At 38.6% G+C, this 27,913-nt stretch overlaps 1 protein-coding gene across 6 annotated transcripts in view; it reads left to right on the top strand.

Annotated features, from left to right (window-relative positions):
• The window catches only part of cobl (cordon-bleu WH2 repeat protein), a 67,426-nt gene that overhangs the window by 17,202 nt on the left and 22,311 nt on the right, over positions 1 to 27,913 (top strand). For 4 of the 6 annotated variants that reach the window (XM_039805841.1, XM_039805846.1, XM_039805840.1 and 1 more), the window contains 6 exons: positions 1,171 to 1,381; positions 4,000 to 4,228; positions 5,769 to 5,813; positions 6,585 to 6,673; positions 7,033 to 7,104; positions 16,554 to 16,736. In XM_039805841.1, coding sequence (XP_039661775.1) covers positions 1,171 to 1,381; positions 4,000 to 4,228; positions 5,769 to 5,813; positions 6,585 to 6,673; positions 7,033 to 7,104; positions 16,554 to 16,736 — 829 coding nt within the window. The remainder of the gene's footprint in view (positions 1 to 1,170; positions 1,382 to 3,999; positions 4,229 to 5,768; positions 5,814 to 6,584; positions 6,674 to 7,032; positions 7,105 to 16,553; positions 16,737 to 27,913) is intronic. The other 2 variants (XM_039805843.1, XM_039805844.1) reach the window with 2 other exon arrangements.

The following is a 27,913-nucleotide window of genomic DNA, read 5'->3' as shown; positions in this document are numbered from 1 at the left end:
AGATGCCATGTGCATCTTCTCAAACAGATGTCCCTGTAACGTGTAACTTGTTGGCGAATTTAATGATGCCTGATGACTACAGTTAAAGTTCAGTAAGAATGAACAATGCTTGGCTACGTAACATGCCTTTTATGAAACAAATTACACCATGTGAACCATGCTTGGGGGTTAACAGGTTTAAATGTAACATACCTTATACTACTTTGGATAATTTCTTTTTATAGTGATTGTGTTGTGCAAAATCATTTTATGAAGCACATAGTAACACAGGAGGACACTGGGTCTGTTGATTGCAGATTGTGGTTCATGTTGTGTTAGTGATTGTCAATGGTGTCCTTTATAGTGGTATCTCTCTCAGTTCTGTCATCTGATCTGGCTGTTCCCAGAAAACATTGGAGACTGTCTCTTGGTTTCTTTATCTGAGGATTGACACAGAAAAATGAAGCAGACTTCTGCTGTGGCTTAATGGACATAAGTAGTTTGTCATATCAACAAGTACTCTGCAATTTGCCTGTCATTATTTCTCTATGCCGCTATCTTTTGTCACAGCCCTAGAGTTTCTGTCTAGATAAACCATAGAAATTAAATCTTCAGTATATGATAAGCGGCTTCCCTGCCTTCTCCTGCAAAAGTAAGACTAAGAACAGGTTAATACTAATGTTTCTTGTATTTTTCAAAAACCTTTTAGTCCCACTTCACACATGTCATTTTTCAGTCAATGTCAGTATTGTAACTAAAGAGTGATCTAGCTGTGACCGAACTTTTTTTTGTCATCATGGATTGCTTTTGTGGGTTTTCACAGTGGTTAGGGACATTTTCAGATCGTAAAGTCCTGTCATCATTAACTCCAAAATAACTAAGAAATATTCATACAGGAGGAATCAAGACAGTGTTTAAAATCATATGCTTTGTGTCTATCAATTAACCATCCCTATTAAGCACATAAGGTATGTCTCTGTTTTGTTTTATGTAAGTAATTACTATTCTTTTTAGCAGAGCTGAAGCTAGGTAGGCCTCGTAACCCTATCTTCTCACCTGCCCCGTCCTCCCTCCTCTCCACCCTCTTCCTCCTTCTCTTTCCTTCTGTGGTTCTTTCTCCCGTCCTCCCTCTTCCTCCCTCTCTTTCACTTCCCCCCCCCCTCCCCTTCTCTCCCTTTCTCCCTCCCGCAGTAAGGCGCTGATGGACCTGCTGGTCGAGCTGTGTAGTCGCTACCACCTGAATCCAGCACTGCACACCCTGGAGCTGCTGTCGCCCGAGGGCCACACTTTGGGGTTCAAGCCCAACGCTCTGCTGGGCTCCCTCAACGTGGCCTGTGTCCTCATCAAGGAGAAAGTCTGGGAGGAGAAAGTGGTGCGCAGACCAGCGCCCAAAGTGCCAGAGGTGAGTTCCAGTAGAGCCTAACTGTGTGTTCTGGATGTTCTTTTTGTCGTGTGTGCTTTGTATTTAGAATTGTATGTATGTCACAGCATATTTAAAACCTGCTGAAATTAAGTTTGTTAGGCTTGGATTCTTGTGTGTTTTGAGACAGAGATAATGTATTAACAAATGCATGCAAATTAAATAATAAGAGTGTACATGATAACAAGCTACCCATGTTTTTTTGTAATGCAGATTAACGTAGTCCAGAATGCATTAGTTGTGCAGTCTGCATAGTTCATTACCCTGTAGCCCTATGTAATGTGCGTCCCTCCTCCTTTACCTTTTTACCTCTGAATGCTGGCAGAAAGCAAGGCCAGTGAAACCTGTAAGGGCCCATGCTAAGGTAGGAAGCCAGTTGGGATTAACTGGCCTAGCATGACATTGGAGTCAGTTCTTATCCACTGGTTTTTCAGTCTAAGTGTGCCTTTTTGTTGTTGTTGTAAATCGTTATCACCACTGTTGTGGTCATCTGTTTTTACAACTCACCTGCCTAACTCCCTTTTTCTCTGCCTCTCCTCTGCTCTCCTCCTACAGTTTGAATATTTGATGAGTGCCTTACCTTTAGTTACCATGCATTATTTCTCTGCTCTTCTCAGGGCTCAGTGGCTGCTCTCTCTCCCTTCGACCCCGCCTGGCCTCAGGCCAGAGAATGACACTATTTCAGACACTGCCTTCAGTCATCCCTCTTCTATGTTTTATCTGTTTTTTCATTGTACCACCAGTCTCAGCTTTTAAAATGAAATTATTTAAGTGTGATTTACTGAACACTCAGTACACAGTTTTTTTTTAGATACACCCGACTAAAATGAATCCAGTCTAATACGACAGCCCTGCAATATATCCTACCTGCATAAAGGTCATAATGTTCAGTTTTTGTTGAAGCAGTTTGAGAAAGGAGTTGATTCAAATTGATGATAATTTTGGAGACTATAGTTTGCAGTGCTGTTGAACTGTAATATTTTATAGTTTGAGTTTTTTTGGGGGGCTTTTCCACCTTTTAATTTTGACAGGACAGCTAGGTGAGAAAGGGGGAAGACATGCAGGAAATCATCGCAGGTTGGATTCGAACCCTGGACCTCTGTGTCGAGGTATAAACCTCTCAGTATATATGCGCCTGTTCTACCCACTGAGCCAACCCGGCAACTTTGAGGTGTTTTTAATAATAAACCTACCCTCATTGATATGAATGGGGTGAGCAAAATATAAGAAACAAAATGTTAGTAAAATGCAATACAATTTAACATTAGTAGAATGTTGTCAAACGTAAGACTGATTTAGTCAACAATAATTAAACGTGTGAACCTTGCATCCAGTCAAGTGTTCAGCGGATGAAAGTCTTTACGGAAGGCAAACTTTAGCCTCAAGCAACAACAGCTCGGTACCTGAACAGAAATAGAAATAATGATGGATGGTAGTCTGTTTTAAACACCGTAATTTGATATTACTGTAAAATTGTAATAATTCTCAACTTTTAAAACTTTTTAGAAGTAGACTTTACCGCCTAAGGTTGATGTATTGTTATGTAATTATGTTTTGGACCCTGAAAAATGCATACTAACTTTTGGAGTAAAATGCTGACCTGTCAGTAAAAGCTTATTTTTGATTGTGATAAAGTGATCCCTCCATCAAGATGCGGAGATACAGTACTGCACCTGTCAGCTTATCTGTCTGTAACCAATCCCTGGAAAACTACTGGTGAGATTAACAAAAGATTTTTTGGTGCATACACACGCACTCCCAAAAGTTGAGCTCAACCAACCACCTCACCCAACTTTTCAATTAACAAAGGACTGATCTACTTCTACTGTACTACCTCTTACTGTATAGTATGACTATTTTGTCATCTATCAGCAACAGTTTTGACTGCTAAACTAATGGCTTACTGAGGAAGTTATAAGACCTTAGCAGAAGCCTGCACTCTGAGTGCTTTCATGTATTTAAAGCAACTTTTATCAGTAGTGAAGTGATACATAACTTTGAATGTCTCTTTACTTGAAATACATAAGTCACTGAAGAGCCACCAAATAAAGAAGCACTTTATGAATTCGTCAGGCTCTTGACTTGTGAGTGTGTTTTTTATAGAGGCTGATGTGAACCACTTAGTGATAAAGACTGCTGTACAGAGTGGCACATCTGGCTTCTATAATAGAACACTATGTGTAGGATTGACAACTTAAATACACACACACACACACACACACACACACACACACACACACACACACACACACACACACACACACACAGACATCATCATCTGTATTCTGTAAAATTTCCTTTTTTCTGTCAGCACCCAAAGTCTAACCCTAAGTTACTCATTGAAGTGTCTTTGCGTGTTTGGATGTCTTTCTCTCTCTCTGCTCCTCTCCTTTCCACATGTGTCTTTGGCTATTATGTTCAAGATCTATTTGTTGATTATAATGGTTGTCATTGAACCGCTTAAATAATCAAATCCCTGTTTTGTGACTGCAGAATGGAAAGATTTCTCCAGTGGCCACAACATTGTGCCCTAATTAACCTTGTTAGACATTACAGTAATGTCTCATTTTTTCCCTACCATTCTCCCCCCTCTGTATCAGAAAACGGTGCGTTTGATGGTGAACTACCACAGCAGCCAGAAGGCAGTGGTACGGGTCAATCCATTGGTACCACTCCAGGCTCTGATACCGGTCATCTGTGACAAGTGTGAGTTTGACCCTGCACATGTCCTGCTCCTGAAGGACAGCATCAGTCGCCACGAGTTGCCGCTGGACAAATCTCTGATAGAGCTGGGGATCAAGGAGCTCTACGTACACGATCAGAGTCTAGGTAAACCTTAACCACTTGATTCTGTCTGTTATTTTATGTTTGGGGTTCAATGTATATTGAAACTGAAGTTCCCATAACGGAGCCACATTTTTAAATAATAAAATAATTTGCTAATTTATAGATGTTAATGGGAAAAATAGTTAGTTATTTATATATTTGTATAGTTCTTTTGAATGAAATCCCTTTTGTTTGTTTCAATGAAATAAAAATGAGTAGAGCCCAGCCTTGGTTTATGCTAGTGTAAAGCAAAAAATGAAAGATGTCGTCATGTATACTGATAGGTGGCATGGCTCGTCCAGCTATTGAGTCATATCACATATCTGATGTTGGCCTATGAATGAATATCATCCCCAAAGCACTTACTGTAGCAAATGCTATTAGTCTTTTTAAAAAAATGTATGAATGCAAATCCAAACAAATGGATACATATTATGTGAAATTAGGGACATTTTAACTATACTACAAATTTGACTGCTTTATCTTTAGCCACCATAAAAAGGCAGTGTTGGGAAATGAAGCAAAAGTTTATATGCATGGTCAGAATAAGAAAGTTGCACAACCGAAAACTTATAACATATAATGTTTCTTCATTCTATGTCATGTGATGCCTGTTTTGAGACAGTAAGCGAATGAGCACAAATGCTGGTTTTATTATCCACACCCACGATTGTACGGTGTTAAATCTGTAATAAAAGATCGAATAAAATAAAAGAATAAATTATATATTGTGCCTAAACAGGAAGCTGAGCAAAGTGTGGCTCTCATGCAAACCCAGCCAGTATGAGCTTATTAAGAAGGATTTGGTGCAATGAGACACAAACCAGAATAACAATGTATTCTGCTGTACAGCATGACTAGCATTTAAATCTTTGTTGACATAAAGTTCTATGCAGTCCCGAGTCAGTATTGGTTGAACCAGCAGAAGGAACGACATTGCACGAGCAAAAATATAAGCTTGTGTTGTGTTTCTTATTTTATGTACAGCTAAATGAACCTTGGTAAATATAATTTGTCCCTGGGGCTGCAATAATTAGAATACGTCATCCGGTATCTAGTAGGAAGTTGAATTGTGGTCTAAGATCTGATAAATATCACTGCTTGTGGTATTTTATTATGGTTCACTACCATAATAAAATACCACACCCAGTGATATTTATAGAGATTGGTTTAGTCAGAGGGTGAGCTCAGAGGAAAAGCTTGTGGTTTATGGTCATGAAGGATGTAAGCAAGAACGTTTATAACATTATGCATTTCTAAGATACAAATACTATTACATAATGGTTATATTTTGGTATTCAACCTGTCACTGTTACCATGAAGGATATGTTACCTGGGTTATCAAAGGAAATCTACAAGTAGATAGATAGTTTGTGTCATGATTAGTTAAAATGCACAAAGTGTTTCTTTCATCTAGTGATGGACTACCTGCTCTGTTGTGGTGCTACAAAAGTGCAAATACAACAGATTGATTGAATGTTTTTGATGCAGGTCAGTTATCCATATATGACTTCATATGTTTTTAAACTTTGTTGTTTTCCAGTTCTCCAGCCTAAAATGGCTTCTGCGCCCGCTCTTAACTACTCAGGTATTAGTCATGATAAGTCTTGTTTGTCTTAGTGTTGCTGGTGACAACCGAATGTAGCTGTTTAACCCAACATATAGCTGTCTGCTTATTAACCCTGTTGTTTTTTGTTGTTGTTGTTTTTTTACTGCTTGTTAGCCACCCCGTCTTCAAAGAAGTAATTTGTTGTTTTAATTACATTGTAATTTTGATACTACATCATCAATGCCGGTCATTTTGAAATGATTTATTATAACTTAGTTTGCTTCTGCTTTTTCAGAATCTAAATAACTCGGTAGCATAGCTCTGCATTCTAGCATTCTTAATTACTGCCTGTAGACTGTGAAGGTTAAAGGTGGTCTTTGAGAAAAATGAAGCTATAGCGCCATCTGCTGATGAAACTTAGTGGATGTTTCTATTCAGTTCTTTGTGAATGAAAACAGGTGGAGTATTAACTTATACTTGTACTTTATTTGTTTGCACATTTTGGAATGGTCTACATTATTGTTATTATTTATTACAGTATAATAGTATGTAGACCATTCCAAAAAAGTGCACACAAATATATAAATAAATATATTGGATATCATATTAATTAAACCAAATTGGCTTATACAGTATGTGAGAGTGCGCTGTAAATGCACAGTATTTACTGTCATGGCAATCCCACTCTGAGTTTTGTCATTAACCTAACTAACCTATGCATGCCGGGATCATTTGTCACTCATTTTTATTTAATTCCTCATGAACATTTTCTAAGAATTAACCTGACTTCTTTGCTTTTTCTTTTCGTAGACTCCATCGACTCCAGTAGTAACAGTTTGGGCAGAGCGCAGAAGAAAGGCCTCCTGGGTATCTTCCAGTTCAGCAGGAGGAAAACCAAGGTAAGACTCCAGAGCTGTTGCTGTTTTTTTGACAATTTGTTGTTGTTGATTTTGTATTTGTAATTTTACTTTCACCAGTGTAATTATGTTTTATTTTCTTAAAGTTGACATTGTTCCTAAATACACAATATTGCATTGGAATCATTGAATTAAGGGCAGCTTTAATGTTATCATAACACTCCACAAAGTTTAGCAGTGACTTATAAGTGCCATGAGAAATATGAGGTTGTGTTATCATCTGCAAACTAACCTTGAGTGGGTGCATGCCATTCATACTTATTCAGATTTACAGCCGAGGCAGGCTTAATGCATGGCTGAACATTTGAATGCTGCATGTTAGCTGTGCCTTCCGTTTGCAGACAGAAACAACATCTGTGGACATGGATGACTGTGATGATAAAACAATCCAAAATACAGACACACAATCCCTTGTAAGTATTACTAACACATCTGACAGCATCCTAGTGTGATAAGTATAATCACAGTGGATTTTGATCTCTGTTGCATTCAAATCATATATTATGGGTGGACAGATTAACAGGAACACATGTACAATATCATACAAACCAGTATCAGCACAAACTTTAAACATTACCACAGCGTTTAATCTACACTTCTTTTGTTGCTCTCACAACAGAAATTAGAAAAGCTAAACAAAGATAGTACTCATTGCAGGTCAGTAGTATTGGGTTTCATCATATGGGGTGGAGGTTCCTGTTGTTATGTCCATTTCTTGCATGGCTGCTGATACTTTGATATGGCATGAATATATTGTAAAAGCCTTCTCTCTTTCAGCGTGGGTACATCATGTTTTTTGTTTTTATAATATACTGTACTGTATGCCTACTATATTCATCTTCATGGTAGATTGTGATGAAACACTAAAAATGGCACATTAGATATGCTCTTTATATTGGACTAATGCGCAATGTTGATTGGGTCAGGTTGAACCAGTGCTGGTTGACAATGCCAATATCATCAAAGAGTATCACTTTAGTGAATAATATATTCACATTCTAATTTCCTGGCTGGTCAGTGAATTTCCACTCCATACCAGCTGAATCAGCTTCACAAGCATGACTCTAGAGGCTCTGACATCTTTGCTGTAGTTTAAATGTGCTTTTTTTCAGTTTTCATGAAGTCATTTTAACACATCGTTATTAGTTTGGACATTTTATGGAGTAAATGATTAATTAATTAAACAAACAATATGTAACTTTCTGCTGCTAGGGGTCTCTCAACCAAAACAATGGATTGTAAACATGGACTTTTGATGACATTGGGAAATTGCGTGGAATTATGGGAGTTGTAGTTTTTATTGTTAAACACCTTCATTGGTTAGAATGCACCTGTTCACGGACGAGTGTACCCATTCAAGGTTATTCACGTTACGTTTAGTAACCTTTATTCATGTCATTCTAATAAAACAGCTGCATTTTCCCCAACATAATTAAGTTTTGATTTGATTTGTATTGGTAGTTGACCCGTTAGCTAGTGAGCCAGCAAGCTAACATTAGCCAGCAGCTAAAACCACACTATCACAATATATTTCACATGTCAATGTCACCTTTTGGATGGTTTCAACAATAGGGCGGACGGGGTTTGTAGTAACGCTAGCTACTCAACGAAGCTGAGAGACGGGTGTGGGTGGGGATTGCCGGGGGAATCTCCGGGACGGCGAGGACGCTCGATGGCCGTTGCGCAGCAGCAGAACATGGGGTGTGCTAGCTGGCTAAACTAGCATTAGATTAATCGTCTATCTATAGGCTAACGTGAACGTTACTGGTGAACTCATTCATGGGTTAGCCCAGTGCTGCTTTTATCCGTGGTCAAAACAATCATACTACTGATAACTTTATGAGCGTGTTGAACGATGTTGTAACCTCATAATGTTATCCACCAAGCATTAGCATTAACGTTAGCTACTTATCAACCAGCACACTGTAGTAACATTAAGCTGGGTCGATATTGATATGTATCAATAAATAAGATCTCTGCTGTATTACTGTGTTGCAAAGTGGCATGTAATTAATCACAAAATTATGCCTTGTGGCAGAAAAAGCAGTATTACGGGTATTTCTTTCTGTGACATTGTGTGATTTACAATTACTCTCAAACGTATCATCTGGGTGCCCGTGTTTTGACGGAAGTTATGAGTAACTAGATGGTGAAAGGTTATATGACGCCACTGACCAGCGACTAAAGGAAACGTCCCATGTCAGAAATAAAATAACAGATTTCTCTGGGTTTTTATATTTGGTGGAAACATTTGGGATAGTGTAACTACACAACTCAAAAAATGTGTAACATAGGTATGGTTGTTTTTAGACATTTTAATGCAGAAATGTTACTTATTGTACCTTTAATTGATAAAATAATTTTTAAATGAGTTGATGGTGCAAATAATAATGTGGTAGGACAACCGTTTGAAAAGATTCACGTAAAAATTATGTTCATCTGGAAAGCTGTAGGAGGCAAAGTTGCGCAGCTTCGTCGCTTCGCACGACTCCTCGTCTCCCAGCGGAGGGGGAAACTGCAGAAATACCATCAGCCATGTAATCACAATAGCCACATTCATGGGAAATATGCCAGGTTGGAATTTTTCTTTAAGCTCAGGGCAATCACAGAATATGGCCCACAGAATTGGTGCTCCTGTACAATTGATTGTTGAGTTGTGGTCATGTGCACTGATGTCCTCCAGAGGGCAGCAGGAGTCTCCAGAAGGTTAGTCAGCAGTGTGTTAGCACTCACAGGTCCAAAGAGGAGTACTAACAGGGCTGCTTTTCTTTCCTACAAATAAGAGTACTGAATAATAAAATGGCTGTTGGACAAAGTAATATATAGTGATATTTATAGCCTTTATCCTACATTTACCATGAATAAGGGTGTGTACAGTCTGTGCTTTTTGACAATCAAGGACCCAGAAGGATCCAGATACATACAGTAGCAGCCATATGACTGGTGAAGACCAGCTTTTTTCGGAGATTCACAACAAACTGGAACCACAGAATTATCTCCCTACGACCACTTCAGACGTACATTTTGACGCTGCATCGAGCAGCTCTCTACCGGTTATATCTATAACTCAATCACGTTAATTTGATTTTGAAGCCATGGACTTTACTTCAGCAGCAGCCATCTGTGGCTCTGCTCAGCACAAAGATCCTGGATGGACTACTCCACCCTTTTACTTCTTTGTTCTTAGCGTTTCCTTCAACATCAAGCATCTGGCCTGTCAACATTGAATAATTTTCAATTATTATCCTCTTCAAGGTCTAAGCTTTGTTTTGGGTCTTCCTAATCCTCCTTTTTAATTTCTACATCAGATACTTCTGACTACACATCTTCCTTTTGAAAGAAATTACAACAACGAAGGAAGACGGGGACAAAAAAAGGAATTGAAAATATGGCTGCAGCGCATGACATAACATTCAAACTAATATAGAGTATGTTGCGTTTGCTTTGATGTGAAATATATTTAAACCGCTAAAATGTATCCAAGACAGAGGGAGCAGTATTGCTATTTCTCAGCCATCCAGTGGGCTTTAATGCAGCTGTGCTTTTTCTCTCTGATATGATTGTTTCTTAGCGAGGGACAGTTATCAGACCACACACACACACACACAGTGTTATCAGCCTAAAGGCATCATATTACCCTACCTTGGCTACATTAGCACTAAAAGCCCAGCCTCTTATCTCTAATTGTTCATTAGGGGCTAAACTTGTGTGTGTGTGTGTGTGTGTGTGTGTGTGTGTGTGTGTGTGTGTGTGTGTGTGTGTGTGTGTGTGTGTGTGTGTGTGTGTGTGTGTGTGTGTGTGTGTGTGTGTGTGTGTGGTCTCAAAACACTAACCTGGTCAGAGAGCATCACAATCTTCACTAGTTGATATTGACAAAGTGATCTAGGACTTCCACATTAATCACACGGTTATTTAGTGGCGCACCTAAGGCATCAGTGCCGTGTATGTCTGTGTGTGTGCTTATTTCTCTCTTCATGAGAAACTATATGAAGCAGGCAACAATCATTTTGGGGGGAGAGGGAACGGAGATCAAATCATCATGAAGGATTAGCATCAGGGTAATGTTTAGGGTTTTATGGATAGAAAAAAAGGATTCAGTCGTGTTACAGTTTGTGTGTGTCTGTGTGTGTGTGGGGTCTCAAAACACTAACCTGGTCAGAGATCATAAATAGTGATTGTTTGTTTCCTGTTGTTTTTTTTTAGATTAGATTATATTAGATAGCAAATCGGCCCTAACCAACATTCTCAAAGTGGCAGGAAGTTGGTCCCACTTTCAGGCATAGGAGTAAATGAATTGTATAAACTTCATTAAGTTCATCCTATCTGTCCCACCCTCCTAATCACAGCAATGACAAGCAGTTTCAGAAGCAACACTGGGAGCCTTGCAACTTTGAAATCATTTTTCAGACCTCAAAGCTCCAATACCACTCATATTCAATTATTTTCCCACCAACAAACTGTGATTGTAGATGAAAGGATTTTACACATATTGGTGGTTTTCAAGGATCTCTCCGTGGCATGAATAGTTTTGATGATATCGTTACTCCGAGCACAGAAAATAAAATGGATTGACAATGATGTTAAAGATATAAGAAATTAAAGTTTGACACAAAAATGCACTCAGCACATGACCCAAAATCCCTCCTGAGTATCTTCTAAGCAGCCAACACGTACATTTAATAAACACAAATAAAAGAATAAGTTTTGTGCAAGATACAGTGCTACAGTATATAAATTGCATACTGTGTATGGATCATTGTGTGTGTATATATATAAATAAATCATATTTATTTAGGGCGTGTTAAGTTACATGTATTATACATGTAACTTAACTTGACTTCCAGTCCTTTTGACCTTTGCTGCAGTTATTTAGAAGTGTTCTGAAGTGGGTGTATCAGTACACCATGACATCACTGTTGGGTGTGGGTTACAGGTGCACACTTCTGCCCACACCCATCAGAGGTGAAACACACTTGAAACTTTCAACCATTTTCAGCCAGGTGTTAAATTATTCCTTAGGCAGCTCGAAACTATAATCTTTCTGTATTTCATTTTGTCTTCCTCAATCACATTTATTTAACTAAGCCTGTCTTTTTATATATATATATATATATATATATAAAACGATATATTTATATATATATATATATATATATATATATATATATATATAACGATATATTTATATATATATATAACGATATATTTATATATATATATATATTTTTTTTTATTTCAAGAACAGATGCTGTTGTTTATACAGAGATTGTATTTTTTTACATTTTCAATCACTCCCCAACCAACCCAGAACAGTCTGCCTTACATGATATTCTTTAATAGTAATAGTACAAAATATAATGTAAAAAATAATAATAGTAATAATAATGATACAATATTAAAATAAGATTAAAAAAATAAATAAGAATAAATAAATAAAAATAATATAATAATAATAAATAATAAAAAAATATATATATAAATATATATATATATATATATATATATATATATATATACACACATACATACACACACATATAAATATATATATATACAGTGCCTTGCGAAAAGTATTCGGCCCTTGAACGTTTCGACCTTTTGCCACATTTCAGGCCTCAAACATAAAGATATAAAACTGTAATTTTTTGTGAAGAATCAACAACAAGTGGGTCCCAATTATGAAGTGGAACGAAATTCATTGGCTATTTCAAACTTTTTAACAAATAAAAACTGAAAAAGTAAGTGCGCAAAATTATTCAGCCCCTTTACTTTCAGTGCAGCAAACTCTCCGGAAGTTCAGTGAGGATCTCTGAATGATCCAATGTTGACCTAAATGACTAATGATGATAAATAGAATCCAGCTGTGTGTAATCAAGTCTCCGTATAAATGCACCTGCTCTGTGATAGTCTCAGAGGTCCGTGTAAAGCGCAGAGAGCATCATGAAGAACAAGGAACACACCAGGCAGGTCCGAGATACTGTTGTGGAGAAGTTTAAAGCCGGATTGGATACAAAAAGATTTCCCAAGCTTTAAACATCCCAAGGAGCACTGTGCTGCGAGCGATAATATTGAAATGGAAGGAGTATCGGACCACTACAAATCTACGAAGACCCGGCCGTCCCTCTAAACTTTCAGCTCATACAATGAGAAGACTGATCAGAGATGCAGCCAAGAGGCCCATGATACTCGTCTGGATGAACTGCAGAGATCTACAGCTGAGGTGGGAGACTCTGTCCATAGGACAACAATCAGTCGTATACTGCACAAATCTGGCCTTTATGGAAGAGTGGCAAGAAGAAAGCCATTTCTTAAAGATATCCATTAAAAGTGTCGTTTAAAGTTTGCCACAAGCCACCTGGGAGACACACCAAACATGTGGAAGAAGGTGCTCTGGTCAGATGAAACCAAAATCGAACTTTTTGGCAACAATGCAAAACGTTATGTTTGGTGTAAAAGCAACACAGCTCATCACCCTGAACACACCATCCCCACTGTCAAACATGGTGGTGGCCGCATCATGGTTTGGGCCTGCTTTTCTTCAGCAGGGACAGGGAAGATGGTTAAAATTGATGGGAAGATGGATGGAGCCAAATACAGGACCATTCTGGAAGAAAACCTGATGGAGTCTGCAAAAGACCTGAGACTGGGACGGAGATTTGTCTTCCAACAAGACAATGATCCAAAACATAAAGCAAAATCTACAATGGAATGGTTCACAAATAAACATATCCAGGTGTTAGAATGGCCAAGTCAAAGTCCAGACCTGAATCCAATCGAGAATCTGTGGAAAGAACTGAAAACTGCTGTTCACAAACGCCTCCATCCAACCTCACTGAGCTCGAGCTGTTTTGCAAGGAGGAATGGGCAAAAATGTCAGTCTCGATGTGCAAAACTGATAGAGACATACCCCAAGCGACTTACAGCTGTAATCGCAGCAAAAGGTGGCGCTACAAAGTATTAACTTAAGGGGGCTGAATAATTTTGCACGCCCAATATTTCAGTTTTTTATTTGTTTAAAAGGTTTGAAATATCCAATAAATTTCGTTCCACTTCATGATTGTGTCCCACTTGTTGTTGATTCTTCACAAAAAATTACAGTTTTATATCTTTATGTTTGAGGCCTGAAATGTGGCAAAAGCTCGAAACGTTCAAGGGGGCCGAATACTTTCGCAAGGCACTGTATACACATACATACATTTTAAAGAAAAGAGAGAAAAGCAGTTGGATACCACAATCAAAGACCACGAGTTTGTCATATAGAGAAGTGTGAGCAACAGGTACCAATGTAAATCCCACTACTCCCCAGGAAGTACCTTTATGGCAGAGAAATAGGATAATAAGGGTTGCCAGACATATGAAAATTTATGGGAGCATCTAATTGAATATTTAATCTTTTCCAAATGTAGGTATGACATCGGATCCTGAAGCCAATGCGATGCTTTAGGTGGGTTTGCGGATTTCCAGTGTACGGTAATAACACCTGCCTGCGAGCCAATAAGGATGCAAAAGCAATAATGTTTAGTTGCCTTTGAGTCAGATTCGATTCCTCAGCTGGAGCACCAAATATAGCGAATTCAGCACTTGGCTTCAGTTATACGTTACATACTTGAGAGAGTGTATCAAATATAGTCGACCAGTAAACAGTAAGTGTAGGGCACGTCCAAAACATGTGAGTCAGATCAGCTTCTCCAGTGTGGCATCTTATACTGTAAGTCTTAAATATATAGAAAAACTGTGAGTTGTCGTTAATTTAATTTCAAACAGGCAAAACAGTGATGTGTGTTTTACATCTAAAAACTCTTAACTTCTCTTTGTTCAAAGTAGGTGTAGGAGGATTCTCCTCTATGCTGAAGTCAGTGTGATTAGTAGGGAGGGATTCTGACATTTTGATTGTCTGCTGGAGATTCTTTACATTTGCATGTGTGGTTTGTAGTAGAATCAGTCACTTAAGCACTAAAAGGCATAGATACAGTATGTAAGTCATGCTCCTTATGAAGAAGTTTTGCAGAAGTTCAATGGGTTCATTTTGAGATACATGTTTTGTAATTATGAGGTCACTGCGAGTTTTGGTTCCCCCCCAAATGCTACAGTATGTTTGTTACAGCTACCTTTTCCTCTCTTACTGTTTTGACAGATTTCAGATTGTTTACCAGAGGGAAGGAGTAGAAGAGAGCAGGTGAAAGAGTCAGACAGAGTTCATGTGAATTTTCTGCTTTGAACATTATATTTTGGTGAGGTGAAAGCTAGCTCCTTCTTTTAGGATTCCAAATAGAAATCACATCAATCCTTCACTTCGAACATTTATTTTTTGTTGTCTGTCCCCATCTGCCACCTCCCCCACATCCCCCTTTACCCTGCTCTTACCCCCGTCAGTCACACAGCACAGGGAAAACTGACTGTAAATATTTTTATTTAATAGTTTGATCATCTTTTTTTCTGCTGTAAGCTTAGGTTGTACTTTTTTAATGCCGTTCTGGATTTCTTTTTTTTTACCCATTCATTTCTACAATGTTTATGTTTTTATGAAGCACATATATACTTGGTGTTTTAGTCACTGTAAGTTCTTAAATAAGAGTGATAGTGTTTGGATATTTTGCATTTTCACTGATGCTTAGTGAGATTTCTTGTGAGATGTATAGGATAAATAATAATCCTCAAGATTGATATCTCCTTGCTCAATAGTAAAAAAAGTACAAATGTGTATTGCTACACTCTATCTCTTTAAGTTCAGTGCAAGGCAACAAGTTCCCCAATAAAATATATATTTTTGCATGCTGTAACAATCAAAATACCATCAACAGTCAAAACATAATTTCACATGTGAAATGTCCCCAATTTGAAAAAAAGCTGCAGACGTGCCTGCTGGACTGCTCTCCTCAAGGCCCTTTTTTTTCAGAAGAACTGTTCTTTTCCCATCCCTCCCCACTGTGAGATGTTCAAACCTTGGGTCCAATTAATTCTAATGACCTGAACTTTATGTTCTTTTTTGCTCAGCTTTTATGCTGTTATCCAGGCATTGTCTGAATGCATCAATTAATCTGCATTTAAACGCTGTTCTTTTCTTAGATCATGGGGGAGCGAGTTGTGGTTTGGTTCCCCCGTTGTGCCAAGGCTCTGTACCAAGCCGAGGCACGGGGAGATTCAGATTTTCAGGGGCACTTTGGGCTCTCTTTGATCAGATATTGAAAACTATTTTTGTGCCAATGCTTTGGTCAGAAGTAACCACCCTTTGAAAATGTGGTTGCTCTTTTGACTTGGTCAAATAATAATAATAATGATAATAAATGTTGCAATACTTTTTGTGACTGAAGAACAGACTATACTACCACTTTTCATTTAGATATAAAATAAATCCTTATACCGTTTTAACCATAAAATCAACCCTTGAAATCAACACTGCCAGTGATATGAGTTCAACATTTGTGTTTGTTAGTAAGCAGGATATCTTTCTATGTAAAAGTTAAATTACATGTGGTTGAAAGTTTGGCCATGGGCCAAGAAACAAGGGGCTTTCAATCCGGATTATTGTGACTTACAAGACAGGACAATGACATCATAAGCTATAAGGATAATGATATTTTAACAAAGCATAATGCTTCTAATAGCCTTTGGAGAGGTAGAGAGCACTAAGGGCGATCCTCCAAAATTCAAAAGCATTTCAGTTATGGGTGGTGCAAATGCAACGTGGTCGATCAAATGCTTACAGTATAACTCATTGTTCATGTGTCCGACTCACTTGAAATGTATTGCAAAGTGTCACTTAAGCACTTATACGTTGACATGTTTGTTCATGTGTATATTTACAGTACATACATATCTGTCAGTCTTACCTCACCCTCTTTATTTTTGACATCACCCACAGGGTCTGCCCACTGCGACAGGGGTCCCCAGCATAGAAGATCGGCCTAGTACCTTGGGCCAGTCTCAGTCGGTCATGAACATACCCAGGATGTCTCCCAAGGCTGAGACCAAGAAAAGGAGGGCCCCCGCACTACCTGGGGCCCCAACACCCACCATGGGACACACTAGCTTTGAAAGCTATGAGGTGAGGGGATAAAAGAGCTGTGTTGAATTAGTCAGACTTACACACATTGATTACAAATTATGCATACTACTAACTTGTTATTGTTATTTACATCATGACATAAAACTGGGTTCTGAATTGTGACTTTTGGTTAACTGTCAAACCCAACATTCGTCCAGTGTGGTGAACACACTATATCATACCTGCAGGAAAAACACATCTCACCATCTCACACACATAGAAATATACAGAAATGAATTGATTATTGTACAAAGACATACTGCATGCACACATAAATCCCCCCCCCCCAAAAAAAAAAAAAGTTTAATTGGGATTATAATGATGACACAAACATTTTTATTTTATTTTATAAAAAGTCCTATTCAGTAAATTATCCAAATCCCTCCGCTCTCAGGACTGACCTGAAAGCTACAATGTGTTTGACACAGCCTTTACTAGGGGTGTTTTGACCTGACATTCAGCTCCAGGTCACAGTGACCTGTATTGTCTGCATTAGAGAAACAGCTCCCTGCAGTCTCATGGTGTTAAGGCAGCATGCTGGGAAATGTTGTTTAGCAACCAACATCCTTCCTCCCTCCCTCTGATAATAAGTTATGTTTATCTAGAGGAGCTAGTGTTGTTGCTGGGTGTTATCGAGAGGAAATTTAGTTCTCAGGGTGGCATGGAGAATGGTGTTATCCTCTTTTGCTTAATGAACTAAACTCAACTGAGAGTGGAGGAGCAGAAAAAAATCCTGAGAAATGTACAATGAGAATAGTAAGTCAATGGAAGCGCAAACGCGAGCCTGGATGATCTGATTCACAATGTCTCTTGTCTTAAAATAGTCATAAGTTAAGCATTGCAAGCAACACAGATAGACAGTAATTAAATAAGGCCACAAAAGCACACAGATCATAATTCATTTCAGTCTAAGTGTATTCCTAAAGAGGCTATCTTTGTTTGGGTAAACCTAACTAAACGGAGTTCAGCTAAACCAAAATATTCCATTATCTGCCCACTGAACTTTATAATGGTACGTTTAACAAGTTAGTTTTGATTGTCAAATAACATTCTGAATGTGTTCTTCCTTAAGGGTGTTTATTTCAACTTAATTATAGATGTTCAATGTTTGTTCTTTTCTTTTTGCAGTGCATTGTGATTTTATTAAAAAGCTCATTATAGCTGCTGTGATTGTTTAGGGGAAACACCCCAGGTAAATAGTAAATAAAACATTAACTAATAGATATCACCATGAAAACGTCCCAAGTTGATTGACATTGAGACAAATATTTTTTGTATTATAAGTTTTCTGAAATGTTATGTTTAAATATGCAAATGATACATTATCTTGTTAGAAATGCGCTAATTTGCATACATTTCCAGTACAGAAATCTGAACATTGGATAAAGCCAGGTTCAAAATGTTTATTTCATTTTGTTGACATATTAGAGTCTAGGGTTTTTACAGAGGGAATTTTGGATATCCCTTTTTATCACTCCATACTGTAAATCAGAAAATATTTTCAACAGCCATGAAAAAAATCTATTTCTTCCACGTTTTTAGGTATAACATGTTACATTAATCAGGCTATGAATGATATCTGAACAAATCCCTCTGTAATAAACCTTCAGAATATAGATAGGAATGAAACTGGAAAGTTTGGTGTATGTAAGTGCCACTGAAGTGGGGATTTCTGGCTCAGAGTCTGAGAAAAACCTATTGTGAGAAAGATAAGGATTATAAAATATCATACATTTTGCAAGACACTACAGGTGAATAGGGTAAAACATTTGAACTTACAGATATCAACATGAAAGTTCCCTACTTGATTACTTACATTAAGATACATTAAGACATTTAGGAGATATTTACTGGTGCAAATAGACAAAGTGGGGATGAATAAACATCTAAATGTGTATTTTGGATGTTTTTAACCCAAGTCTGAAGGCTATGGAAGCAAAATAGCCCAAAAACTCGTAATTGAAAAATGATGGTTTTGCCTGTAGTGCACTTCAAATTGTAGTTGTGCCGATGGAGACAGTAATTTATCTTTCCACCGGTCCAATTGAGAGTTATGACAGACACCAGAGCTGAAGTACAGAGACACCACTGGGGAGGGCAGCTTCACAGAACAGGAGTTGAGGAGGTCATCTGAGGACTTGATGACTGGTCTTATAATAGATTTCTCCATCTCGCTCTTATGCCTTCTCTGAACTGTTACCCTGTCTGAACACAAAGTCCCATTTGTAGGGCTGGGTATCGTTCAAAAATGTTACCGGTCCCCAAATGATACTTTTTTTCGATACCAATTTAATAAAACAAAAAGAAATTACAACAGCACAAATCTTTTTATTTATTTTTCAGCTCCTACTACGTGAGCCCCGTCTCTGTGCGTAATGTAGAGTGTTCCCTGCGTGTCTCTAGGACGCGTAATGCTAAACAGCCAATCACCAGCATTATAAGATCTTGGTAGAAGCATGCTGCATACTTATTGGCTCACTGACACTGATGAGATTAACTCCTTAAGTATTGAAATTGGGTATCGAATGACAAGGCAGTTTTCGATACTCAATACTTTAGAGGCAATTCAGCTGGTGCCTAAAAAGTATTGAATTCGGTAGCCAGCCCTAGTCCCATGTATATTCATGCACGTGGTCCACACATTGCAGGGTCACGCTGTGGTGCGGGACACCTTTCTTGTGTCACCTTTCTGAGCAGAGAGATTGAAGACAGGCTGTCCATGTGTTCTGCTGCTCTTATCCACAGTACAGAGTTTTCCAGATGTGTATAAGGGAATAACAGAACATTGTTTAGCATTTAAGTGGTCACCATGTTGATTAATAGATGAATGAATTACTAACTGATTGTTGATGTTGTTTGATAAAGGAAGGTATACTGTATGTGATTAACTAGTGTCACCTAAGGGCACCACAGAGGTGCGAAGTGTTCAGAGATTAGCAGCATGCCTGGCCTGGGTTTTGTTGTCTGAAGGTGATTAAAAAGGATTTAGTTTCATGAGAGTGAAGCAGTCATAGCAGCCAGGTCTTGTCAGGACAGTTTCTCAGGGGCAATGGCATTAAAGAGCTCTGCATGACTTGGATCCCTGGAACAGTTGTACACGTCAAATCACATCACTATCAGAATCCAAGTTTTACTTTGAGATTTAAATGAAAGTTGGCATTGTAGTTGCTGGAGACAGTATTAAGCTACACTATACAATTTTTTGCTTGTCTGTAGAGTAGCGCATCATCTTTGTTGATGTCACTCACGCACAATTGATCACCAAATGTTCAGTTTGTTTTTGTTGTATTTTTTTTTAAGTGAGTTGGATTTTGCTGACTCAGATTTGTCACAAACACTTTCTCAATTCTGCTGCATGCAGGTTTGTGTTACAGTCAACCCCACCTTATGTAGAAACTGTCTGTAGGAAGAGTGTGTGTGTGTGTGTGTGTGTGTGTGTGTGTGTGTGTGTGTGTGTGTGTGTGTGTGTGTGTGTGTGTGTGTGTGTGTGTGTGTGTGTGTGTGTGTGTGTGTGTGGAGAATTAGGCACATGATAACAGGTCATTTGAGGACAGCTCTCTATGATGGCTGCCCTCATTATAGACCTCCCTCTAAAGCTGAACAAGCTTAGGTGGTCAACTAATTGTGAATTACAACTAAGTAATAGACATTGACATCATAATCTAAGCTATAACGATGATGAGATTGTTATAACGAAGCTAAATGCTTCAAATAGACTTTGGAGAGGCAGCGATCACTAAGGGGGATCATTTAAATCATAGTAGGAACATTGTTAGATTAACATCATTGACACAATTAAACGGTCTATATAGTCGACTGCAGAAACATTTTAGTGCAAGATTTACAACCTTTGTCTATCACAAATGATCAATTTAGGATAAGTGGATTTTTTGCTACATGTAACATTTCACTGGGGCTCTGTCCCTGTTACTCTTGATTTTATTATATTTCTAATGTTGGTGGGCTAAAATAAATTTATGTTCAATTAACTTTTATTAACCAGGTAAGTCTGGATGAACTTCCTGAAACATAACTAATGTAAACTTGGGTAAACACTTGCATTATTATTATGGAGGTTCTTGTTTGGACTTTAACGCTATTTTATGTTGGTACCTATTTTTGTAGGCAATAAGTTCCACATCATTTGTATTGTTATTTACTGTACATATAATATAACTTTAAAGTAGTGTTGCTTAAAAGAGAAATACTAGTGCAACATTTTAAAAGTTAAAAGAGAGAGGGTGTTTGTAGGAATTGAAAAAATAGAGTTCAGATAGTCAAAAGCACATTGCTTCTCAGGTAGATTGGGGGGGGGGGAAATCAATTAGGGCTGCTCGATTATGGAAAAAATAATCACGATTATTTTGGTCAATATTGAAATCACGATTATTTAACACGATTACTCATTAACATTTGGATATAATGGATAGTGTCCAGGGTATAATCTGTTAGTGTCCTTTATCTCACAGAAAGAGTCTTTGGATCAGAATAAAATCTGTTTTACTACTGTGAGTCGGTTCAGCTTTACAGATATCACACATAACGTTACACAGCTAATGAACAGTTCCACAGACATAACACAGTGTGCATCTCACATCACATGTTCACTCACTATGACCACTACTACTGTCATTTCTAAACATTGTGCCAAAATATCAACAATAATGGCGCCGTCAGTGGGCTTATTTGCTAGCTAACCTTAAGAAAAATCCAGCACATAGACGGTACCTTAGAGTAACGTTACGTGAAACAGGTGATTTAACGTCCCGCTCATTACATACAGTTTAACCACAAAAATAAATGCTGAGGGAACATTACTATGTTTTTTCATGTTGGTTTTGAGCAGTATGCCTATGCACCCCCACTAAGCTGGAAAAAGTTTTAAACAGTAAGTGAATACAGCGTGTCTGGGGAATACAACGTCTCTAGACAGTATACTACAGCGGAGGGGGGCAAAGGCAGAGGGACCGCAGGGTTAGCTAACGTTAGCTGTTCCCAGACAACTGAGTTGGTTTTGCCTTTTTTTGCTCACCAAATGCTGCTGCCATCTTTACTCGAGTTTTTAAATTCCAGCGGATGATATCAAAGCCGGTCTACGGAAAGCCATTCCACTCCCTATTCAGCCCCATTGTACCGGATTTTGGTTGCAGTTCCACCAGAGTCCCACTGGGGGTGATCGCGGTCCAGTGCAAAATGAATGGGACTCGATGGAGCTAGACGGCTAAATTTGTCTCTTTCGCCTGATTGTCGTTGAGAAACCTCAGATTTGATTGTAGTTTTTGCAAGTTCAACATGGGTTATAGGTCGAAAGTTGAATGAACGAGTACTTATGTCCTTTTGATTTCTTACAGGGTGAGTCGTTGTAGCCCATAACACGTTAGCATTCTGCTAATGAATGCTGATTGGTCAGTGAAGGAGTGATTACGATCGGAGATCCCGGGCTGACGCGCATCCGAAGCAGAGCCTGAATATCAGAGTGAATATTTCGGTTGTGGTCTTTAAAACATTAGCAAACCTCTTTCTAGCACATGTATTAACAAGGAGAGCCTTACCTGTTAGCTGTGTTGTCGTGCCGACCGAGAACAAAGGAAGCGACTCAGAGCTTGCCGTATTGCAGTATCTCTGGCGTATATGTGTATGACGCCATTGACATTTTAAAAGGCTTTTTGAACAAAAAGTTACTTTAAAAATCTAACACACAGCAGTGTGTATTTTATTTTTAGCCTCCCCTTTCGAATGCAACATTCAAATTATTAGACAAAAAATTATATCCTGAGAAAAGTGTGTTTTGAGGGGTATAGCTCCATAGAGCCCCATTCATTCTGCACTGGCCTGTGAGCGCCCCCTATATGGAACTCTGGTGGAACTGCAACCAGTTCAGAACCCGGAAGTAACGAGGGAGTGGCACTTCTTGATATATTAGAAGTTCTTTGATGATATGCACACGACTTGCCTCCCTGACTGGCTTCGGGAGGGACGGATGTGCGCGTTCGGATGTGCGCATGTGCGTGTCATTCAGAACACAAGACAAAATAAGAGCGTTCTTGCAAAACAGAACATGGCAAAATAATCGTTTTTTCTCGATTATACTATTTTGGTGATCGTTGGGAGTCAAAATCGAAATTGAAATCGAAATTCAATTAATTGCACAGCCCTAGAATCAATACAGCATAGTGTCACGATATTTTCCGTGGCAATACTGTATCGGTACACAGACGCCAAGCATCCACTAGATGGGGCTTTTTTTTCTGGTGAGGTCAGCAGGAGAAATGTATCTTTTTAGATGAAAAAGATGTTGACAAAGATTTTCTTTGGGCACATAATTTGAAGTTAGAAAAAAGGTAATAAACTGCAATTTATCGCAGAATGTTGCACTATGTTTGCAATCCCAATAATATCGTATCGTGACATAGGTGTTGTGATAATATCGTATTGTGACAAAAGTGTTGTGATATCGAATCGTGACATAAGTGTCGTGATAATAACCTGACTACGCCAGATGGATTGCTTCGCATTTGCTCGGCATATCCATCTGGGAACTTTCCGTTGGAAAACTTTTGGGAAGGGGCGAAAATACTGGTTAGCTGATTGGATAAACCATCTGTCTATCACCTATGTTGGTGATAGATGGGCCAAATCAACCAATCAGATCAACGTAGCGTATGAAAATACAACCACATACCCCTGCTGCTGCAGGCAAAGCATAGCTCGTTAGCTCAGCAATCAAGCAACATGTCGGTAAAGGATATTTGCTGTTTGTGTAACGAGAATTTAGGAATAAAAGGCACCATTTCACGTTCCCGGTCCATATTCCAAAAGAAGGATCCAAGAGAAAAAAGCATTAGCGAGCAGCTAACAGAATTAGGGCTACTGCTGTCTGAAAGTCCTGGTTAGCTGATTGGATAAACCATCTGTCTATCACCACCTAAACCCGCCTCAAAACCAACGCTGATTGGCCCGGTCGTTTGGAGAACGGCTCCAAATTTTCTCTATCTCAAGATGCCAGACTGATCTGCGAGTGGAAAACTGGAGCTCGCGAGATCAGGACGGTCTCACGAGGCTATCGTGATAATATCGTATCGCGACATAAGTGTCGTGATAATATCATATTGTGACATAAGTGTCGTGATAATATCGTACTGTGACATAAGTGTCGTGATATCGAATCGTGACATAAGTGTCGTGATAATATCGTATCGTGACATAAGTGTATAAGTGACATAATATTGTATCGTGGGGCCTCTGGTGATTCATACCCCTAATAATGGGGCCTCTGGTGATTCATACCCCTAATAACCAGAGTGGGTGACCATTAACTGCATTGTATGTTATCGGTCATACATGGTAGTTATACAATCTTTATAATAAACGCTAAAAAAGACACACACAACCCCTAGTGGTCAATGTTAGAAGGATTTTAATGCTGTTACATTTTGAGCCCGCTGCTCTTCCTCAAACTGAAGATTTACAGCAATGAAAGTGGATCTTTGACCATTTTGATATCTGAGGGACCGGTTTCTATATACAGTAGTGGGAATGGAAATAGCAACACCACTAAAAACAGATGACGCAGTATTCCAGGAAGAGTGTAAAGCCATCTTTGACAATTCAATTGTAGGGGAATCAGTTGTTTTCACATGCTGGAGTCGTCGTAGAGTCACTTACAGTTTTTCTTCTTCTACAGCTTAACAATCAACAATCTGTGCACTGAATTAAATAATGTTTTGGAACATTGAGTTCAGAGAAACCAACCTTGTTTTGAGTTTTCTTTTTTCAGCAGTGATAGGCAATCACTTATTGTGGTTTGGAAAGGAAGCCATGTCTACATTGCCTCTTGTGATTAACGACTTCAGAGAAATTCTGAGCTTTGTGCTTCACTGCTCAGGAACAGAAGGTGCTTCTTGAGCAAGTGCATTTGTGCCCATGTGTGTTGTGTTGTCTGAAAGATAGACAGAACAACTGAAGCAGAGAATGAGGCTCGATGGTGTTTTTTGCCTCCGTCGCCTTCCAGGCAGCTAACCCTAACCTTAACCCTAAACATAACTATTGCCGCGCTGCCTGGAAGGCGAGTTTGGGGGCAAAAAACACCAAACACCGAGAATGAGAGAGGATGAAGAGCAAAAGAGAGAAACTGAGTGACTTAGAGGGTCACGGAGAGAGACAGAGAGTCAAAGTAAGGTAGCACCAGGTCTTACAAGTGTGTGTGTGTGTGTGTGTGTATTTACTGTGCAACATTAACAATGTATAAGCCATGGGATATATTTCCAAAATGCAGTGCAGCATGACATCTGGTTGACATGCCCTTGGCATCAACCTCGCCTTGCAGTCGGAGTACATGACAGGGGGAAAAGTTGAACAGGGGAAGAGCAGCATTAAAGAGCAAAAGGTGAAGGAGTAATAAGCTCAGTGACAGTAAGCAGGCTAAGAAAGGTTTACAAATGTTCAGAAGTGGATTACCTGCAGCCCAATATAAACTTTGAGTTTTTACTGCACATTCTCTGCTCCCATATTTCATTTTAACTGACATTTTTGAGCTATGGTCGACCTTTGTTTAAAAAATAGCCTGTTAAATGCGTGTCAGCAACCAGTCACATGGCCTTGTATGCTCTGATTAATTTGGCATGCAGTTAACACACCAGTTATAATTTTGTTTTAATAAAAACTGAACTCCTGGCTCTTTTGGAAGATGGAAATAACGAGAGTACCAGGTAAACTAGCTTTAAAAGTCAGTTTTCTTTAAGTGCTGCAGATAGAGACTTTAAAGTAGTAAGAAACTTTATTTAAGTGTTTTAAATTTGTACATTTAGAACAGATGAAAATGTGTGATTAATTTGCGATTAATCGCAAATGAACTGTGGACAATCGATTGACAGCTCTAATTCATTTATAATGTTGCCAATCAAGTAAGGTCTAATACAATACAAAAAACATTTCATTCATTTCATTTTATTCTACACAAGAGTTTCTTGTAAAACCTAAAGCCAGGAAGGGGTGACACGAGCCAGAGAGGAGAGGAAAGACATTTGGAGAAAGTCATAATTTTACATCACATCTGTTTGCTGAAGCCTGTGAACCCTGATGTGGTAATTAAAATGTGATAACTGTCTCACAGTTGGAAGAACACAAATGAACCATGGTAGCATCTCTATGAGATAACATTTCTCAAGGGAAACCCAGCTGTCAGATCAGACAAAGGATTGCCCCATATCATTTGATTGCTGATCATAACTTAATTATGACCGTTTGCAGTACTGTGTGAGACTAGGGTATAGTATTTTTGGTCTAAACTACATGTTTTTGTGTCCTGGATGGCTGTCTGAACATGTGCGTGCACATGTGTGTGCATTGTATGTCTTCAGTTGTGCGTGTGTGTGTGTTAAACAGTATGCGAGCTGGAGCTTTCTGCACTATACTGTCCACACGGTTTTCTGTGTTGCATGAATTAGTTTTTGTCTGGCTGCATTCCTGCCTGTGTCTGTGTGGCTTCTTGATTGATCGAGCTGGCTACATTTTTCTTCCTGATGATCTGTCACTCTGTGAAAGTAGAGAGTTGGCAGCAGAGGGAGGCTTGTTTTTCAGAGCCATCCATCAGTCCCGTAATTGTCTGCAACGGTAGCTAACTTTAATCTGCTCTAATGCACAGCACTGGTTCAATCAGCCAGACAAAACACAAGTTGCTACTGGATCTGTCTTCAGTAATGAGCTATAAGGTTTTTAAAGTAAGTAGCTATAAGGGTTTTTCTTTCTTTGTTTTTTTTTCTCCAGTTTTTTTGTTCCCCCTTGATATGAGCCTTTCTTTTGCTGCACACCCTCAGTTTAGTCTCTTTTACAACACTTGTCGACTGGTCAGGCTTCACCCAATGAATACACACCCCTCTTAACTAGATAAAGGAGGTCAGCTGTTGGGTTTCATCGCTGTTAGTCCCTGTTGTATTTGTGGTTGGATAGGCTTAGCCTCGTTCAGAGGCGGGTAAAAATAAGAAAAGCAGTGCAAGACAGAAAAAAGAATGGTAACCTGGGTGTTTCTGATGTGAGAGGTCAGCAGAGAGGTTTGGAAGGATGTAGAGAAGGATGTTTACCCATTTGCCAAATGGCTCCACTGCATCTGTCCACGTATTCTGCAGGAACAAAACATTTTGTTTCTCAATCAGTTGGAGCAAAGAAAAAGGAGGCTACTGCTGCCAAAGCAAATAGGCGGCCCTTCCTCCGTTCATCTCTTATCCACGTTCTTCATCCTTCCTAGAGCTGTTGTTTTTGTTAATGTGTGCTACAGATGAAACAGCAGATGCTCCGGCTCTAGCAGGGCAATGTACATTTTACATACTGTACGTTTTCAAATGAGCATTGATGTAATAAACAAAAAGATGTAACATAACACATTATACTCAACATGGCTGGCCAGTTCTTTTATTGACTGGTTTGAGAAGTCAAATATTATCTTAAATACCTCCAAAACAAAGGAGATGTCAATTGATTTTAGAAAAGCACAGTCCCCTAACCCCACTTTTATATAGGGGGATCCTTTAGAAACAGAGTCCCAGAGTACAAGTACCTTGGCATGGTGCTCGACCACAAACTTAAATGGCACATATGGACTGGCAGGTTTAATACTATAATATAATAATATAAGAATGTTTTTTTTAAGGAAAAAAAAAAAAAGCACAGAAAAAGTACATTAGAAAAAAAAGATAAAAATCCATCCAAACTTCTTTAGTTCCACCGGCCATCAAACTCCTTAATGACATTTTTTAATTAATGAAGGTCCAGTACGGTAACAAGGTTTTCTGATTTTGTTTTTTCTGTGTTAGACAAAAATAGCATTCATGGTAAAATAGAATACGACTACAATATTTTTGGATAATATTGGATTGACCATTAGCAGTGCTTTAATATTCAACAAGTGAATAGAAGCTCTTTTGCAGGTTGTTTGTTGTCTGCATGAAGTTTGAGTGTAAAGTTTAATTCTGTAATGCTTTTGACTAGTGATGCACCGAAATGAAAATTCTTGGCCAAAACCGAAAACCGAAAAAAGACCCGAAAGAAATTATGCCAATTATCAGTACCATTGCATTTATGGCTATGACTGTGTACTAACTTTACTAAAATCAAGGCATTGCAATTGTATAAATTAATATTAAAGTTTAATTAAAAAAATATCTAGCAGAAATATGGCTACA

The sequence above is a fragment of the Perca fluviatilis genome, chromosome 7, assembly GCF_010015445.1.
Source record: "Perca fluviatilis chromosome 7, GENO_Pfluv_1.0, whole genome shotgun sequence".
NCBI lineage: Eukaryota > Metazoa > Chordata > Actinopteri > Perciformes > Percidae > Perca > Perca fluviatilis.
The sequence above is the reverse complement of the archived record's forward strand: the minus strand, read 5'-3'. Positions and strand labels throughout refer to the sequence as shown.